This window comes from Ovis canadensis, chromosome 19 (genome assembly GCF_042477335.2).
Source record: "Ovis canadensis isolate MfBH-ARS-UI-01 breed Bighorn chromosome 19, ARS-UI_OviCan_v2, whole genome shotgun sequence".
In the NCBI taxonomy this organism is placed as follows: domain Eukaryota; kingdom Metazoa; phylum Chordata; class Mammalia; order Artiodactyla; family Bovidae; genus Ovis; species Ovis canadensis.
The window spans coordinates 73,353,681-73,370,820 of NC_091263.1; the positions used below are offsets into that span (position 1 = coordinate 73,353,681).

The 17,140-nt window shown below is 66.2% G+C and overlaps 1 protein-coding gene across 9 annotated transcripts in view; it reads left to right on the forward strand.

Moving 5' to 3' along the window:
• Nucleotides 1–17,140, forward strand: part of IQSEC1 (IQ motif and Sec7 domain ArfGEF 1) — a 138,348-nt gene that overhangs the window by 98,951 nt on the left and 22,257 nt on the right. For all 9 annotated transcript variants that reach the window (XM_069562211.1, XM_069562210.1, XM_069562218.1 and 6 more), the window contains exons 2-3: nt 9,660–9,954; nt 14,129–15,360. In XM_069562211.1, coding sequence (XP_069418312.1) covers nt 9,660–9,954; nt 14,129–15,360 — 1,527 coding nt within the window. The remainder of the gene's footprint in view (nt 1–9,659; nt 9,955–14,128; nt 15,361–17,140) is intronic.

A 17,140-nucleotide genomic window follows, 5' to 3' on the forward strand; every position in this document is an offset into this window, starting at 1 on the left:
GCTCAGCCTCAAGAAACGGGGGTCCTGAGCAGAGAAGAGCCCTCCATCACCGCCCAGGGTCCCTCCCGGGGTCCAGACAGCAGGCGCCTGCCTTCCAGGGAGCTTCCCGCCTCAGACGCTGGGGCCTGGGCTCTGCTCGCCAGCCTGCGGTGCCTGGTGTGTCTCTTTCTGTTGCTGATGCCAGCCGTCAACATAGCGTCCCCCGCGTCTCTGTTACTGTTCCCGATGCCAGCCGTCGAAGTAGCGTCCCCCACATCTCTGGCCCTGCCTGGCTGTGTCACAGAGCTGGCTTCAGTGAACGTTCACAGACCGGCGTGGCCAGCCCGGGGGTGGAGGAGGGTTGTTGGGGGGCTCCTGGGGAAGTCAGATCTCCCAGCGGGCTCCCGGGTTTCGTGTCTACATGGTGGTCCCTGTGCAGCCCGCCGCCCGCGTCTGTGGTTTGGTGAATAAGACTTTGCAGGTCCTGAGAAAACCTCTAGTGATGATAAAACTGGTGAGCTGCTTCGATCACTCTCCTCTTTAAATGCTTTGCTTGCTTATTGCTTTTGGCCATCCCGGGTCTCGGTGGTGGTGCCCGGCTTCCATAGCGGTGGCGTTCCTTGCGAATCATGGGCGGTTGCAGCAGGACCCTGGCCGGGCCTGGGTTCTGCAGGCCGAGCTCTCGCTGTGCACACAGCCCTGGGGCGGTAAGAACCTTTCGCTGGTGTGAAACCGGGCTCAGGCCGGGGGGCGGCACCTCGGGGGGACTTGGACCGTGGCTGAGGCTCTGCGCCCTCAGCATCGGAGAAGCAGGCCCGGCCCCGGTGCCCACAGGACAGGCAGGCGGGTGTCCACCCAGGGCTGGCGGCCACCACTCAGCTCAGCAGTGGATTCTGCCCGGAAATACGTTCTCTGCTCATTTTATCGAAAAGAAGCCAGACATCGGGATGAACGAACGTTCCTGGCACCTATTTCTAACGTAAGGAAGAAGAGGAAGACGGTGACCGCCACTCTGTGTAGACGCAACAGAGGCACACGGGCAGGACTCGGGGGTGGGCGTCCAGGGGCGGGACTCGGGGGTGGGCGTCCAGAGGCGGGGCTGCGGGGCGGTGGGCAGGGAGGGGCTGGCCGGCCTCTCCTCCCAGGCCTGTTTCCTCTGTGTCCGACGGGAGGTGCTTGGCCGGGCCATTGGGATTCTAGACGGCCCACGGGTCACAACTGGCCAGGACTCTTTGAAAGTCCAGTTTCTGGGGCCACAGTGCTGGCTGACCCTTTGAATTCTGGGGAGCTCCTGAGTCAGGCAGGAATCAGCTGCCGAATCTCCCAGGAGAGTCTGGGGACCAGCCCGGGTTGGGGGCCACTCTGCAGGTACCTCGATTGTGCCCGCTGGGCACCCTGAGGGAGGGGTGGCAGTGCCCAGCCAGAGGGTCCTTGTCCTTCTAGAGCCTGGACGTTGTGGTGGGGAGGTACAAAAGCTTCCGGCTTGCTTTTAGAAACCCTGTTTCTAGACAATTCTGTCATGTTTGCGTGGGTTTTCTGCATAGAGGTGGTAAGTTTGGGTGGGTTCCAGTCTCTGTGGCTCCGAAACCCCACCATCCCCTGGCCCAGGGCCAAGACTGTCCTCCGTAAGTCTATGCCCTCCCGGCCCGGGTCCTGCTCACAGACCTGGGGTCCGTGTGGCAGACAGCATAGCCCCTGGGAGTCTGGCGCTTCTAACACGGCTCAGAGCTGCTGGGAGTGTGCATGCCTCCGGGTGCCAGATGCTGCCGTGGTGCAGACCTCTCGGCACGGGCCTTCCCACAGACAGCAGCTGGCACTGCAGAGGTGCAGCCGGGAGGGTGGCGGGGGGCTGGGGCTCCCTGAGACTCAGGTGGCCTTTGAGCAGAGAGCTGGAGGAGGCGAGGGGCGAGCCAGGTGGCCGTCTGTGAAGACCCCAGCAGAGCGGAAGCCCGTGCAAAGGCCCTGTGGTGGGAGTGCATCAGGGTGTGGGGGGCCGTCCTGCAGAGCCTTCTGGGTCACTGGGAGGACTTGGCCCTGAGCCCCGGGAGGGCAGCAAGTGGATTAGGGACCCGGTCCAAGTTGTGTCTCGACATGTCCCAGCTGCTGAATAGGGGAGGCAGGGGTGTGGTGGGCGGGGCCAGAACACAGCAATGAGGAGGGGGCTGCATGGGCCAGGCCAGCCCCGACGTGGTGGGGGGTTGCTGAGCGGTCCGATGCTGGCTCTCTCAAGGGTGGCAGGGCCTGCTTTGCTGGCGGATGACGCGCGGAGTGTGAGCAAGACGGTTGCCAAGAGCAGCCCAAGAGGGCCTGGAGCCGCTGGGAGGATGGAGTCGCTGTCGGCCGAGTCGGGGCGGCGGGCGGGGTGGGGGCCCTCATTCCAGGGGCCCACCGAGCAGCAGAGGCAGCGTACCTGGGCCGGACGCAGGCTCTTTCGGCTCCTGTCTGGTCACTGTGTATCCGCGTTAAAGCCGACTGGGGACCTGGGTGAAAGCCAGACCCTCCCGACCGCCACCAAGCCCTTAGAGCAGCCTCGACTGTCCAGAAGGCTCGTCCGCGCCCTCAGCTTTGAGACACTGCTCCTCCTGGCTGAGCAGAAATCACGCTGGTGTTGGGTGGCTGTTTGGACGGCTGCGGCTCCAGCTTCCCCCAGTCCCTCAGCACTGCCTGGAGGCCCTGAGTGCTCACCGGAGGCCCTCGCTGCCTCTGCGTCCACCCATCCTGAGGTCCTTCTACCCGATCTGCCCACCAGGGAAGGTGCCCAGCATCTCCCTGAGAACAGGAGGTCCACAGTTCCTCTCCCCCGAGAGGGCCAGGGCTCAGTGTCCACTGGGGCCCATCAGTCCCTTCGGTGGCCAGCCAGGTGTCCGTCCTAAGGACCACTTACCAGCTGCGGTCCTGGCTGTGATATTTTAGGCCTCCCTGGAGGCGGGTGTGGGTGACCGATGCAGGAGCAGCCTCCCGGGTCCCCCGGGAAGCCTGCTCCGCCCCCTCCTTGCTGGCACACCAGCTCTGTGTCCCTTTACACACTGACCTCTCCCTTCAGATCCAGCCCTGTGTGTCCTTGTCCACTGGTGCTCGGGGCCAGGCTAGCCCTCAGGGAGGGGGCTGCCTCCAGGCCCAGGCACGTCTCACAGAGTTGAAAGCCTGGGAGGGTGATCTGTGCTTGAAACCTGGTTGTAGTCTGAGCTCTGTAACCTTGGGCACACCCCGAACCCAAGTCGCCCTTCTCCCATCAGCAGAGGGCGGGGGAGCCAGGCCTTCTCAATGGGGTCACGGCAGGGATTAGATACGTGAATTTAGCTTGCACTGTGGCACTCTGGGTGACTGTATGTGGGGCATGACCCACCACAAGCCCGCTCAGTCCCTGAAGACTGGTTTTCCATACCCTGCTGGAATGCCTGCACTCCCCAAGGCAGCCCCCTACCACCGCCAGGTACTGGGCGGCTGACGTTCTGCCTCCTGAAGCCACGCTGCCTTCACCCCGTCTCTGCTCCTGTGGCCCCTTGGTTGGGGACACGGCCACCAGTCCCTTCCTGCCCTGGTCTGCCTGTGCCTCTCACCCAGAACCTGGTGCAGAGCAGGACTCGCCCCCTCCCCATCCTGGGCGATAGACCTCTACTAATGTGACCACAGAGCCGCAGGCGCCCCGGCGGAGGGTTGGGAGGGAAGGCTTGTGAAGGCTGCTGTTGACTCTGGCTTGAACCTCCCTTTCTGGGAATCAGAAACCCTGGACAGAGCATGGCGGAGGCATGAGGGAGCACGTGTGTCTGGGACGCTGTGTTGCTCGGGTCTGGGCACTCTGCTGGGAGTGTGGAGACGGCTCTGGCATGGACGTCTGACCACAGGCAGGCCTGCAGATGGCTCTCTCTCCGCGTGGGGCTGGCCCACTCAGAAGACAGTGGCTTTTCCAGACGATGTGACCACCACTGGCGCCACGCACCCCAGGCTGGTTTACGTCGTGACCACACACGACCCCAGGGTGCAGGGCCCTGGACCCCAGCCCTGCCCCCAGGGGCACATATTTCCTCTCTGCTGCCAGGTGGCAGGTGCGCCCGATGGGGATCTGGTCCCCTGCACCCGTGACCTAGCGACTCGGCTTCACCACCCCACTCTCCTTGTCTGCGGAAGGGACAGTGGCCCAGCGTGCCCAGGGCTGGTGGTTGGGTTACAGGCCATGTAAGTTAATCATCCAATACAGTACCCGCATACCCCGAGGCTTTACAGGGAGAGTTGCTGTGTGTGTGTGTGTGTGTGTGCGCGCGCGCGCGCGCGAGAGCGAGCTGTTCAAGCTCAGCGGGTGTGAGTGTGGGCTCTGATCTCGTGAGCTGTGTGTCTCGGGACGGGCCAGCCTCTCTGTGCCCGTGAGCTGTGTCAGCGGTCGCGGGCACTAAGCCCGGAGTCCGTAAACATTGTTTCTGTTCTGGCATCATCAGTGCTGGGGGCAGCAGCGGGTCCCTGCTTCTGCCCACAGCCTCCTCAGACTAGCGTTTTTCTTAAGAAAAGTCATTCATGACCTCACAGGCCATAATTAGAGACGTCCGCATGGCCGCGGGCCCCCTGCCTGACTCACTCACCAGCTGGAGTGGGGATGTGGCATCTCAGCCTTAGAGCCGGGCCCCTTCCAGGGACCGCCCCACCCCCCTGGCCCGGCAGCCCCTTCAGGAGCGTTTACAGCTCCGGCCATGGGTGGTGTCCACAGGAGGCCCGTCCAGCAGTCAGGGCGGGTGACCCTGGCACCTGCCCCTCCCGCCTCTCACTACTGGGACCTGCAGGCGGGGCCCTCTCGGTCAGAGAACTGGAGACCGCGCTTAGAAAGCCCTTTTCACGAGCCGAGGGCTTTCTGAAGGCTGCCTCCGTGTATTGACGTCAGTCCGGCAGTGCCGGGGTCCTTCTGCCCCACCTCCGACAGGAGTCTGCCCTGCTGCGGCTTGCACGCCTCCAGGGACAGGCAGTTCAGCCACTCGAGAGCATCCTTCCTCTAGCTGGGTGACGCGGGTCTCAGATCTGTCCCCCCGGAGCCATCCCCCCTGTCCTCTGCCCATGAGCCCGACAGAGGCTTGGCCGCCGGCCTCAGGTCATTGCTGGCCCCGCGCTCCAGCCCTCGGTGGGAGGCAGCCACGTGCCATCGTGGGTATTGGCACGTGGCCCCAGCTGCCGTCCATGGTGGCCCTGCGGGAGGCGGTGCTCATGGGCCTGCAGGGGCGAGTCAGGGACAGGTTGGTGCTGTCTGCCCAGGCTCACGGGAGAAGGTGGGGGCGAGCGCCCTGGCCTTTGGAACCCACTTGGAGCTTCGGACGGTCTTCCCTGTGAGCCGATACCTGTGGTGGACAGCAGGTCTGGGGCTGTTCTGGCTTCTCACTCTGCGTCACTGACTGGCTTCGCAGCCTGTATTAAATTCCCATCAGCTGGAAAGGTCCCCTCACTGTTTTTCACAAGAACTTCCATCAAGCCAGACGTTTGCCCCGCCCCCCAGCCCACCGTCTTAAGTTGTTTCCATTATGTTGATGTGTAGTTTATGTAAATCAGTCCCTTGTTGACAGGCATTTCGATTATTTCCAGTTTCTACAGTCAGATGCAGCACAGCAGTGGATTCCTTGCATGCACTTCTGCATATTGGCCTTGCTTCCTTCGTAAGACTCTCTGGGAAAGGGAGGCCAGATCAGAAGCGTCTACCCAGAGCGCTGGCCGCAGCCCTGACTCTCCCAGGAACTCTGAACGGTCGGGGAACAGCAGGGGTGGGCGTGGGGCCCGCCCAACCCTCGATCTGCACGTGGCCCAGGGTCTGCGTGTGCTCTTAAATCCCTGTGTGCAGCCAAGGGCCGACTCTGGAGCATCCAGTCGTGGCCGACGGACAGAAGCTTCCCCGAGAGAGGGGGTTCCTGGGTGGTGGGAGGTGGAGCTCCCGCTGGGCGAGCACCATGGTGAGGAAGAGGTGTTCGGGGCTGCTGGGGGCTGGGCCAGCGGCCTATGTCCCTGGGGCAGGCCGCCCTGGGCATCCAGAGCTGAGGGCTGGCCAGGACAGAGGGGCCTGAGTCATTACCTCCGTGGATTCAGCTCCAGCATCTGGAGGGTTGCAATTTGATGACCAGGTCTAGCTGGTGCCCTGAAAAACAGGCCAGCGTGCTTGTCAGCACCCGGGGTTCCCCCGTGAACGTGCCTTTGTGCTCACCAGGGCTCTGGCTCGGGTTAGGAAGCCCCCTGGGGGTCTAGCGTGTGCCGCTTCTCTTTGGGGTCAGGAAGGAGTGATGTTCTCTGGCTCAGGACGGTGTGTGCTCTGCTTGCTTCTGTCCGGTCGTTCACTGGAGGGCAGTGTGCCTTGCTGGTCACAGTGGTGTGGCCTGGCCACTTCTTATCAGGACGGTTCGAGGATTTGACTTTTGAGGTATGCAAAGGCCGCCACGTCACACAACTCAAGCGGACACTGTTCACATGGAGTCGCCAGGACTTGGGGACGAAGAGAGGGCATGGCGCCATGGAGTGGACGTAGGGGAGGGGCTGGCCGGTGACTTAGCTCAGGACTCCGGCTCAGCCTCTGCGAGGGGACGGGGACCATCACGGGTTAGGTGTGGGGCAGGTAGGTTGTGCATTGAGGGTGGCGCACGTCAGAAGCCCCACCCCGGGGCCGGCGGGCCTCACCGACCCTGTTGGTCGGGTGCACGTGCCGGCACTCGGGGAGCGTAGCCAGCAAAGCAGCCAAGTGCCCTGTGCGCTCACAGAGCCTGGGTGCCGATGTGGGCGGCAGGCAGAACAGGGAAAGCCCGGGGAACGCGCAACGTTACACGGCGGGTCGGCACTGCCAAAGTGCTGAGTGAGGGGTTAGGAATGCTGTGGGGAGGGAGGCGTGAGCGGTGGGGGCCTCCTCGGAAGGTGGCATTGAGCAGAGACCCCGGGTGGTGATGGCGTGGAGCGGGCTGAGTTGTAAGACATGGGAACAGCGGTCCAGGCAGGGGGACAGCCAGTGCGAAGGCCCCGAGGCAGGGGAGTGCCTGGCGCCTTTGAGAAGGGTGGAATGTCCCTGCGGGCCAGACCCCAGTGAGGATGGAACAGCTTGGGGAGGCTGGAACACCGCCGGGAGGGGGCCATGGCGAGGCCAGGCCTGGAGGGCAGTGTCTCCACACTCCGTGTGATGGGCAGGGGGCACTTGGTGTGCCCCCTCCTTTTGTTGGGATTGGTCTGGCTGCTGTGAGGAGGAGAGGCGGGGGGCTGGATGAGAATCCAGGGACCCGCCCTGGCCGCCCGGACGTCCTGAGAGGCGGGCAGGTGGGTGTGTCTGGGAGGTCGGACTCACAGGTTTCTGCCACGTGTCTGTCCGTGACGGAGACCTGGCCTCCACCCCGAGCATCTTCAGGAGCCTGCTGGGCTGAGACGGTCAGGAGCTGGGTCACGGACCGAGCAGGAACCCTGGGCTGGCCCAGGCCCACAAAGGCCCCCCGCATCCGTGGCAGATCGCAGCGCCCCTCCCACGGGGGCTCCAGCCTCCTCCAGCGGGAGTGCCGCGTGCATGTCGCGCCCGTGAACCCGGCCGGACAGGAGGCCCATGCCCTGCACAGGGTCCGGGGGCAGCCGCCTGCCCCTCTCTCCTCAGCACCCTCTGCCTCAAACAGGCCACAGGGGGCGGGAGGAACGCCCTTCCCCCCATGCAGATCACTCAAGACCAAGCGAGTGCAGGCTGGGGAAGGGGCTGAGTCCCTTGCCCCATGAGGGTGGACGCCCTTCTTTGCCTGGGGGGTGTTGGTGCTGGGGGAGGGTCCCAGCCCCTGCCCGGCCCTGCGCAGCACCTGCCCATCACCACCGTGCCTTCTGCAGCCTCGGGGCTCAGGGACTAGGTAAAATCCTGGTGAGCTGAGCCCTGACTGCTTCTCTGCGAGGACACGGTTGCATTTGCTCTCTCTCTCTTCTCGGGAGACAGAGTGGCTCTGATGGAAGGGTGTCCAGTAGGGATGCATGTGGAGTGGGTCCTGGGGTCTCATGGAGGGGGGCAGGGGGAGTCTCCCATCAGCCATGTACGGCTCAGGGGGCCCGTCGCCTGGGGCCCCCGACCTTCTGCCCCCACCCCTCCCGCCGTCAGTCCAGGGCTGTCTTGGGATGCACCTGGCCTGTCCCACATGGGCCCCTGAGGTCCCCAGGAAGCTTCTGCCAGTGACCGCCGGACGGCCGGGGTGCTGGGCCTGGGGCCAGGCCTTGGGCAAGCGGGAGCCCCTGAGTCACGGCTACATCGGGGGCTGGCACCCAGGGCTCTTCCCCGGGAGAGGACCCTCATCACCCTCCACTGCTGGGCTGCAGGCTTTGCCGTAGGAAACCCACCGAGCGTCCCTGCGGGCCAGAGTGGAAGGCTGGCACTATTCTTAGATGGCCAGCCTGACAGCACGTGCCGACTTGGCAGCGGGCGGGAGAGGCGCCTTGGGCATGGGTGCCTGTGGCTGGGCCGCGCTAGCCCCTCCCCCGGGAGGCAGCCGATGGCCTCACGTTCCATGGCAGGCAGAGCTGGGCGGGTGGGCCGGGCACAGGCTGCTGACTGCATGGCTGTGAAGATGGGACCCTGGCGGAAGGACCGCCTGCAACCCATGGGGCTCTGTGCCCTTCCCTCCCCTGGGCCACTTCCTGAGGGACTGCCGCACAGGCCCCAGGGATGCTAGGATGCCCCGAGGGGCGGGGGTGGCCGGCACTGCTGGAGAGGCTGCCCGGAGGTCCCAGAACCTCAGTTGCACGTTCGTCGCCGTCTCTGGGCTCACTTCTGGGGTCGTGAGTGCGGGGTGAGTAACCATGCCCCCCGTGCCCTCACCAGGCACTTGGAAAGTTGAGGGGTGCGCACAGGCCTGCGGACCAGGGCAGTGGGCTGGTGGGAGCCCCCCGTCCTGGGCGCTAGCCCCAACGCACCCATGCTCTAGCTGTGTGACCTCAGGCAGAGCTGGCGCCGTGCGGGTGCCAGTCTGTCCTCCCAGAGATGGAGTGAGCAGTTGGTCCTCACAGACTGGCTTTAACAGTTCGAGGAGACGCTCTGTGTCCGCTTCCAGGTCGGTGGTCGCCAGCAGCACAGATGGGGCGGCAGCTTCAGCACTTGCTCCCCCGAGGCTCACGGGCGCGGTGCTGAGAGCTGGGTGCAGGGTGGCCGTGTGTGTGTGTCCTGATCTTGGATCAGGCCCCCGTGACCTCATTTTACCTCCATCACGTCCTCAAAGCCTATTTCCAGATACACACTCTGAGCAGTTAGGGCTTGGAGCTTGCGGGTGTTGGTGGGGAGGGACACGCTCAGCCCATAACAGCACCCCCACAGTGCCTGACCCCGCAGGCATGCAGCGAGGAGTCACTCTGTTCATTGTTGGTCAAAAGGGAAAAAAAGGACTTAATCCTGGCAGTGGAGTGAAGGAGTGAGGAGGTGGGACCCGCCGGCTGTCAGTGGGCGTCCCGGGCACAGCCTGCTCTGTGGGGGCCCGTCGTGGGGGTCGGTGGAAGGGGAGCAGGTCCGTCAGGGCAGGGTGTCGGTTGTAGGGGGCAGGGGTGTGTGTGTGGGGGTGCGGTACAGCCAAAGCAGGGCCTCTGCGAGGGGAGGGGAGCCTTAGGGAGGCATGAAGCAGGGGTGGCCGTGGGCCCCGGGGGTCCACCCAGGGGAGGGTGGGGTGTGGGCCAGACACCTGCCTGTGCGGTCTCCCCCTCACCTCCGGTCTGTGCTCTCTCCGCAGCGTTGAGGGCGAGGCCCCCAGCAGCGAGCCTGGCACGTCGCTGGACAGCCCCTCCGCCTACCACCAGGGGCCCTTGGCGCCCGGCTCGGGCCTGAGCCCGGAGCCCTACGAGCACGCGCCGGGCGGCGCCTATGGGCTGTACGCGGGGCCGCCTGGGCAGCAGCAGCGCGCGCGCAGGCCCCGGCTGCAGCACTCGACGTCCGTCCTGCGCAAGCAGGCCGAGGAGGAGGCCATCAAGCGCTCGCGGTCCCTCTCCGAGAGCTATGAGCTCTCCTCCGACCTGCAGGACAAGCAGGTGGGCGCTGGCCACGCGGGGCGGGGGCGAGGCGAGGCGGGGCTGGGGCAGGAGGGGCGGGGTGGGGCAGGAGGGGCGGGGCGGAGCAGGAGGGGTGGGGCGGGGCGGGGCAGGAGGGGCGGGGGGGGCAGGAGGGGCGGGGCAGGAGGGGCGGGGCAGGAGGGGCGGGGCAGGAGGGGCGGGGCAGGAGGGGCGGGGCAGGAGGGGCGGGGCAGGAGGGGCGGGGTGGGGCAGGAGGGGCGGGGCGGAGCAGGAGGGGTGGGGCAGGGCGGGGCAGGAGGGGCGGGGCGGGGCGGGGGCAGGAGGGGCGGGGCGGGGCGGGGCGGGGCGGGGCGGGGCGGGGCGGGGCGGGGCCCACCCTGAGCACTCAAGGCTGGGCGCCAGGCAGGGGTTGGTCTCCAGGATGGAGGCCTCTGCCTCACCCCGGGGCCCTCGTGGTCTCCTCCCGACTCCAGGAGGAACCGGAGGGAGCGAGCGGACGCGGGATGTTCTGTCCGACCTCGGCCTCTGCCCACTTCCTGCTCCCCCGGCGGCGGGGCTCCGGGCCGTGCTGTCCGCCAGCGCACAGGTTGCACACGGTGGTGGCCACTGAGGTCCCGGGGTCCAGGAGAGGCCTGGACCTTCCGGGGTCTGCAGGAGGGGGAGGGGAGGTCAGTCCACAACAGAAACAGCACGTCCTCTGGGCAGCAGGGAGGCCAGGCCGCTCGTCCCACCCGTCGGTTTGCAGTCCCGTGTGTTCTGGGGGGACGTTGTCTCCTTCCAGGCTGTGCCTCCTCCCCAGGGACTTGGCCCAGAGCCCCCCAAGGGGTCGGCACCCGTGTACACAGCAAGGGGCATGCCTGGCCTGCCCACTTGGCCTCCTGGCCCCGCCACCCGCTGGCGTTTGGCCGTGTGGTCAGGTCTGCAACAGAGGCCTCTGTTCCTCTTCTCAGCTGCACCCAGATCTAAAGTAGATCAGAACAGTTTATAGCAACAGACTATAGCAGGACCGTGGAAACAGAAGAGAGAAGGGTTAGGCAGAGGCCGTGGAGGTAATGAGCCTCTCCTGGCCTTAACGTGACCACAGCTGTCCGGCTTTCCCCTCGCACGTTAGCCCAGTGCCTGCCGTACGGCAGACCCTGTGCCGGTCGCTGGGGAGTCACCGGGGAACGGGGTGTGGCCACAGCCCTCGGGCGGACGCCGTGGTCCAGCACAGGTTAGCCGTGCAGAGCAGGGGTGATTGAACCCCAAGGATGAAGGAAGGGGAGGTGGGCTGGGTGCCTGTGGGAGGAGGCAGCCCGGGTGGGGTGCCAAGGCCCCTTGGAGCCAAGTAACCGAGGCCAGGGCCTTCCAGGAGAAGCTGAGAGCAGGTGCAGGGGCCCTAGACGGGCAAGCTTGCCGGAAAGGGCGGCCGGGATGAGGTGGGGCCAGGGCGGTGACAGGGCCACTGGGCGTCCGGCTCCCTGCTGAGCCTCCTGGCAGTCGAGGCGAAACTAGTGACGGTGGGGGGCGGGATTACACGGGAATTCCCAGGCGGAAGCAAGGTGCCTGGTTCCGTGAGGGCTTGGAGCCTGGGCGGCACAGAGCTGCCTTTCAGTGGCAGGAGCCCAGAGCAGTGGCCGCTGGCCCCTGGCCTCCCCGTCTCCTGTGGCTCCCCTTTGCGGGAGGCCCAGCCTCGGGGCTCCTTGTCCTGTCTCATCTCAGAGCCTCTGTTCCCCTGCACAGCGGGCAGCTTCTGGGGCCTGTCTGTAGGCGGGACGCGGGGTCGAGTGAAGGTGACACCTGTTAGGTGAGTGCAGACGGCTTGGGTTCCCCCCCTGCGCCCCAGTCAGCACTCAGACGGGGCCTCGGGGCAGCTCTGACCCAGAAGGGGAACGCCCCAGTGGGCTGAGTGAGTGCGGGCCTGGGTTGGTGTATCCCCAGGGGAGGCCAGTAGGAGGGCCAGGGAGCTTAGGAGCAGTGTAGAGCCCAAGCTTGCCCCCTATCACCACTCCCGCCCCTGCCCCGACCTGGGGGGCTGGCTCAGCCCAAGGCGTCGCTGCTGCATTCGCGAGGCCTAGAGTCAGCAGGACAAGAGGGGCCGTGGATCATGCTCTGGCCTGTGCAGGGGCCCCACCCCCCACCGAGCAGACCCGAGGGACTCGGAACCCAGGTCTCAGGGGGCAGAGGAGAGAGGGCTCCCTGGAGCCCAGGCGTGGGCCTCTGTCGGCCCCGAGCGCTCTCAGAGCTGCGCTTCCAAACCCAGGAAACATGCCGCTCGCAGATGTGGAAGTGAGGTCATCCCTTTGGACTTGGTTCAGTGGCTCCAGGGCAAGAGAAAACACAGACCCGCCCTGGCTGCCTCCAGGCCCAGCCGGGCTGTGAGATGCGGTTTTGATCCTCGCCCCTCCCCTCCGCTCCCGACTCCTCTCCTGAGGGGGGCCCCTCTGCCACCCCACCTTTCTGTAGGGCTGGCACGTCTGTGTCTGGGGGAGCTGGTGTCCCTCATGGCAACTGGGACCCACACGCACCCCCAGCGAGGCTCCGAGCCCTCCCACCCCCGCCCATACCCTCCCCGCCCGCGCCCCCCCGCCCCCCCCGGGGCTCCGGGCAGCCGTCGCCTCCCCTTGGCTGCAGCCTGGCTCCCTCGGCGTCTGCCTGGCTTTGTCCCCTGAGCTGGTGCCCTGTCTGTTCTGCACAGACCCCGCCTCTCGAGGGCAAGGCCATGCCGTCCTCACGGAGGGGACTGGGGCTCTGACCCTGGGGTGTGAACACTTCCTGCCGAGGACTGGGGGCCTTCCCCCCACCCCCATGTCAGGGGCTTGGTGGGCCAGCCCACTCCTCATCCCGAGTCCTCTTTGCTTTCGGAAAGCGGGCTCTGGCCTCACCCCGGAGCGAGGCATGGGGAGCGGCCCTCGGGACCGTCCTCAGGCCTGGGGCCAGCGGGCTCTGGAGGTGCACACACCTTGCGGGAGAGTCCCAACGCCCTGCCTGCCTATGGCGTGGGCCCGCTGTCAGCCTCCCAGAGGGCGCCCTGGGATCTGGAGGCCTGCAGGGGTGTGTTGGGTCTGTTCTCTGAGGCTCAGTTTCCCCATCTGTACAGGAGCAGGTGCGGGGGCCCCACAAGCTGTCCACCCTCCCAGGAGTGCAGTGGAGTGTCTTGCGCCTCCTCCGCCCCGTGCTGAGGGTCTGTCTCGCCTGTGTCGGTGAGGCCCGTGTCCTCTCGCTGGCCCGTGAGGCTGGTCTGATGGGCCCGAGGGGCCGCGGGTCCAGGCTTCTCAGAGTCAGTCTGCAGACAAGGGCCTAGGCCCACGGCCGGCGCTCAGTGCTCAGGGCCGACTCGGGTCTCGTGCTGGTCTCCCGGCCTGCCCCCGCCACAGTCTCCTTGTCTCTCAAGGGGCGGCCTGCAATCTCCTGCAGCAGCTCCAAGTTTCATTCAACTGCACAGCCCCAGTGCAAAGGCTGCTGCAGACAGAGAAGTCTGGGAAACCACCGCCCTTGAAAGGCTCTGAGAAGTCCTGCAGGGAGCGCAGGCTGTAACTGCAACTCACCACTCCTCCGCCTCCCTGGATCTGGGAGCGTGTGGGCACGGCCCCCAGCGGGTTCCTGGGTCTAGGTGCCCTGTGGGCACGGCCCCTGGTGGGTTCCTGGGTCTAGGTGCCCTGTGGGCACGGCCCCCGGCGGGTTCCTGGGTCTAGGCGCCCTGTGGGCACGGCCCCCGGTGGGTTCCTGGGTCTAGGAGCCCTGTGGGCACGGCCCCCGGTGGGTTCCTGGGTCTAGGCGCCCTGTGGGCACGGCCCCCGGTGGGTTCCTGGGTCTAGGCGCCCTGTGGGCACGGCCCCCGGTGGGTTCCTGGGTCTAGGAGCCCTGTGGGCACGGCCCCCGGTGGGTTCCTGGGTCTAGGAGCCCTGTGGGCACGGCCCCCGGTGGGTTCCTGGGTCTAGGAGCCCTGTGGGTACGGCCCCCGGCGGGTTCCTGGGTCTAGGAGTGTGTGGGCATGGCCCCTGGCCGGTTCCTGGGTCTGGTAGCATGTGGGCACAGTCCCCGATGGGTTCCTGGGTCTAACAGCCCTGTGGGTATGGCCCCCGGCGGGTTCCTGGGTCTAGGAGCCTTGTGGGCACGGCCCCCGGCGGGTTCCTGGGTCTGGGAGTGTGTGGGCACAGTCTGCCCTCCGGACCAGGCCGGGCCATGCTCACGCTCCTCTCCTCCCCTTCAGGTGGAGATGCTGGAACGGAAGTATGGGGGCCGCCTCGTGACCCGGCATGCGGCCCGCACCATCCAGACGGCCTTCCGCCAGTACCAGATGAACAAGAACTTCGAGCGGCTGCGCAGCTCCATGTCTGAGAAGCGTCTGTCCCGCCGCATCGTGCTGTCCAACATGCGGGTGCAGCTGTCCTTCGAGGGGCCCGAGAAGGCGCACAGCTCCTTCTTCGAGGGCAAGCAGGTCTCGGTGACCGACGGGGACTCCCCGCTGGGCTCCCTGGGGCCGGCCGAGTGCGGGGACCTGGGCCCGCCGCCCCCGCCCGCCCTGCAGGCCCCTGCACCCGCCGGTGACTTCGCCGACGCCATCACGGAGCTGGAGGACGCCTTCTCTCGGCAGGTGAAGTCGCTGGCCGAGTCCATTGACGATGCCCTCAACTGCCGCAGCCTGCATGCTGTGGAGGGGGCGCCTGCGCCCGCCGCCGAGCCCTCGTCGGGCCTGCACGGTGCGGCCGAGCAGCGCCGGCTGGACGAGATGACCGCCTCGTACAGCGACGTCACCCTGTACATCGATGAGGACGAGCTGTCGCCGCCGCCGCCTGCAGTGCAGGCCGGGTGCCGGCCGTCCAGCGGCGAGTCGGACCTGCGGCTGCGGGCCGGAGCCACCGCCCAGGACTACTGGGCCCTGGCCCACAAGGACGACCAGGGGGACACGGACACCAGCTGCCGGAGCACGCCGTCGCTGGAGCCGCGGGCGCGCGTGGAGCACCTGCCGCTGCTCACCATTGAGCCGCCCAGCGACAGCTCCGCCGACCTCAGCGACCGCTCCGACCGCAGCTCGCTCAAGAGGCAGGGCGCCTACGAGCGCGGCCTGGGCGGGCCGCAGGGCAGCCCCAAGCACGGCCCCCACGGGCCCCCCAGGGGCCTCCCCCGGGAGGAGCCGGAGCCACGGGCCCGGCCGCCGCGGCCCCTGGACGCCCACCTGGCCATCAACGGCTCGGCCAACCGGCAGAGCAGGTCCGAGTCGGACTATTCCGACGGGGACAACGACAGCCTCAATAGCACGTCCAACTCCAACGACACCATCAACTGCAGCTCGGAGTCCTCGTCCCGCGACAGCCTGCGTGAGCAGACGCTCAGCAAGCAGACGTACCACAAGGAGGCCCGCAACAGCTGGGACTCGCCCGCCTTCAGCAACGACGTCATCCGCAAGCGGCACTACCGCATCGGCCTCAACCTCTTCAACAAGTGAGTGCCCCCAGCGCCGCCGCCCGGCCTGGGGCCCGGGGTGGCGGGCCGCGGGGGCCTGGGAGCAGGGCTGGGTCTGCGTCCACGTGGGCTGGTCAGGGAGGAGGACCCAGGCGGGCCCGACACCCGGCAGGACGTGTGCGTTGGGTCTGTGGCGAGGCTGCCGTGCGGGGCTCTGGGCAGAGCAGGTCTAGGGCGGGAGACTGGTGTTTAACACAGACTATTCTTAGCGTGGCTGAAAATAGCCCTCCCTTGGAGGGGACGCTGGCGGCTCTGACTGCAAAACCTCGGGCCTCTCCTCTCTGGATATGGTGTCACTGGACTCCGGCCTGCTGCTGGCTCCTCCGGGGGGCGGGAGGGACGTGGAGGGGATGTGGCCAGCCTGCCCGGTGGCTGCTGACCCACGTCCACTGTGAGCCCCCCGCTTCCTCTTCCAGACGGCGGTGGGGGGACTTGGGGGTTACCCCCTGCCCAGCTGGGCAGGCAGAGAGGCCTGTCCTGAAGGGCGGCTGTGGAGAACCGTGGGATCACACCCAGCCTCCTGGGGGGGCGGCCCTGGTCCTCGATCGGCTGAGACCGCACATTCCCAGAGCCGTCATGGGCACCCGGGGAGCCCTCGAGACTCTGTCTGCCCCCAGGCCGAGGCTGGAGCACTGCATGAGTGGGGAGGCCGCCCTGCACTCTGTCCCAGGAGCCCGCCCACCTGCTCTGGGCCCCGCCAGTCCCAGGGCGCCTCGGACCCTCCTGGGGGAGGCTGGGGTGACCTGGGGGCCCCCGCGCTCGCCTCATCCCCAGCAGGTGTCGTGTCCTGACCTGGGAGTCCCAGCCGGGCAGACAGGTGGGGTCCAGAAGAGCTGCCTGCCTGGACCAAGCACCTTGGTCTCTGGACTCTTCCTGGCGCTGCCGCGGGCCACGCACAAGCCTCCCCTCACGCGTCTGTGTGCCTGACTCTGGTCCTCCCGCTTCCTCTCTGTGTGTCCTCATGGGTGCAACCCCCGCAGCGGCCTTGTCCGTGTGAGTCATGGGGTGTGAGCTGGAGATGAGCCCGTGTGGAAGGAGCTCAGAGAGTCCGGCCCGTGCCTCCCTGCCGTCCCCTTGGCCCCTGCGGACGTCCGCAGGCCACGCACACTGTCCTGCTCTGACGCTGCCACGTGCTTTGCTGCTGGTGGCTGGACCCAGGGACGTCCAGTGGCTGTTCATTGAAGTGGAGCCTGCAGCTGGACATGGGGACCCATCTCCCCACATCTGGACGCACTCAGCCTCGTCTCCCTCCCCAGTCCAAGCGAAGAGATAGTATCTCTTGCTTCACTTTGGGTTTGCCTGCCTGCTGCTTAGGTGGGGCATCCATATGTGTGTCTTTTGGCCATTTTGGTTTTTCCTTCTACAGAATGCCTATTCTTATTTTTTGCCTATCTTTCTGTTATTTCTTTTCGATTTCCTTAGTTCATTTCAGTTTAGTTCAGTTGCTCAGTCATGTCCGACTCTTGGCAGCCCCACGGACTGCAGCATGCCAGGCCTCCCTGTCCATCACCAACTCCCAAAGTTCACTCAAACTCATGTCCATTGAGTCAGTGATGTCATCCAGCCATCTCATCCTCTGTTGTCCCCTTCTCTCCCCTTCAATCTTTCCCAGTATCGGGGTCTTTTCAAATGAGTCAGCTCTTTGCATCAGGTATCCAAAGAATTGGAACTTCAGCTTCAACATCAGTCCTTCCAATGAACACCCAGGGCTGATCTCCTTTAGGATGGACTGGTTGGATCTCCTTGCAGTCCAAGGGAC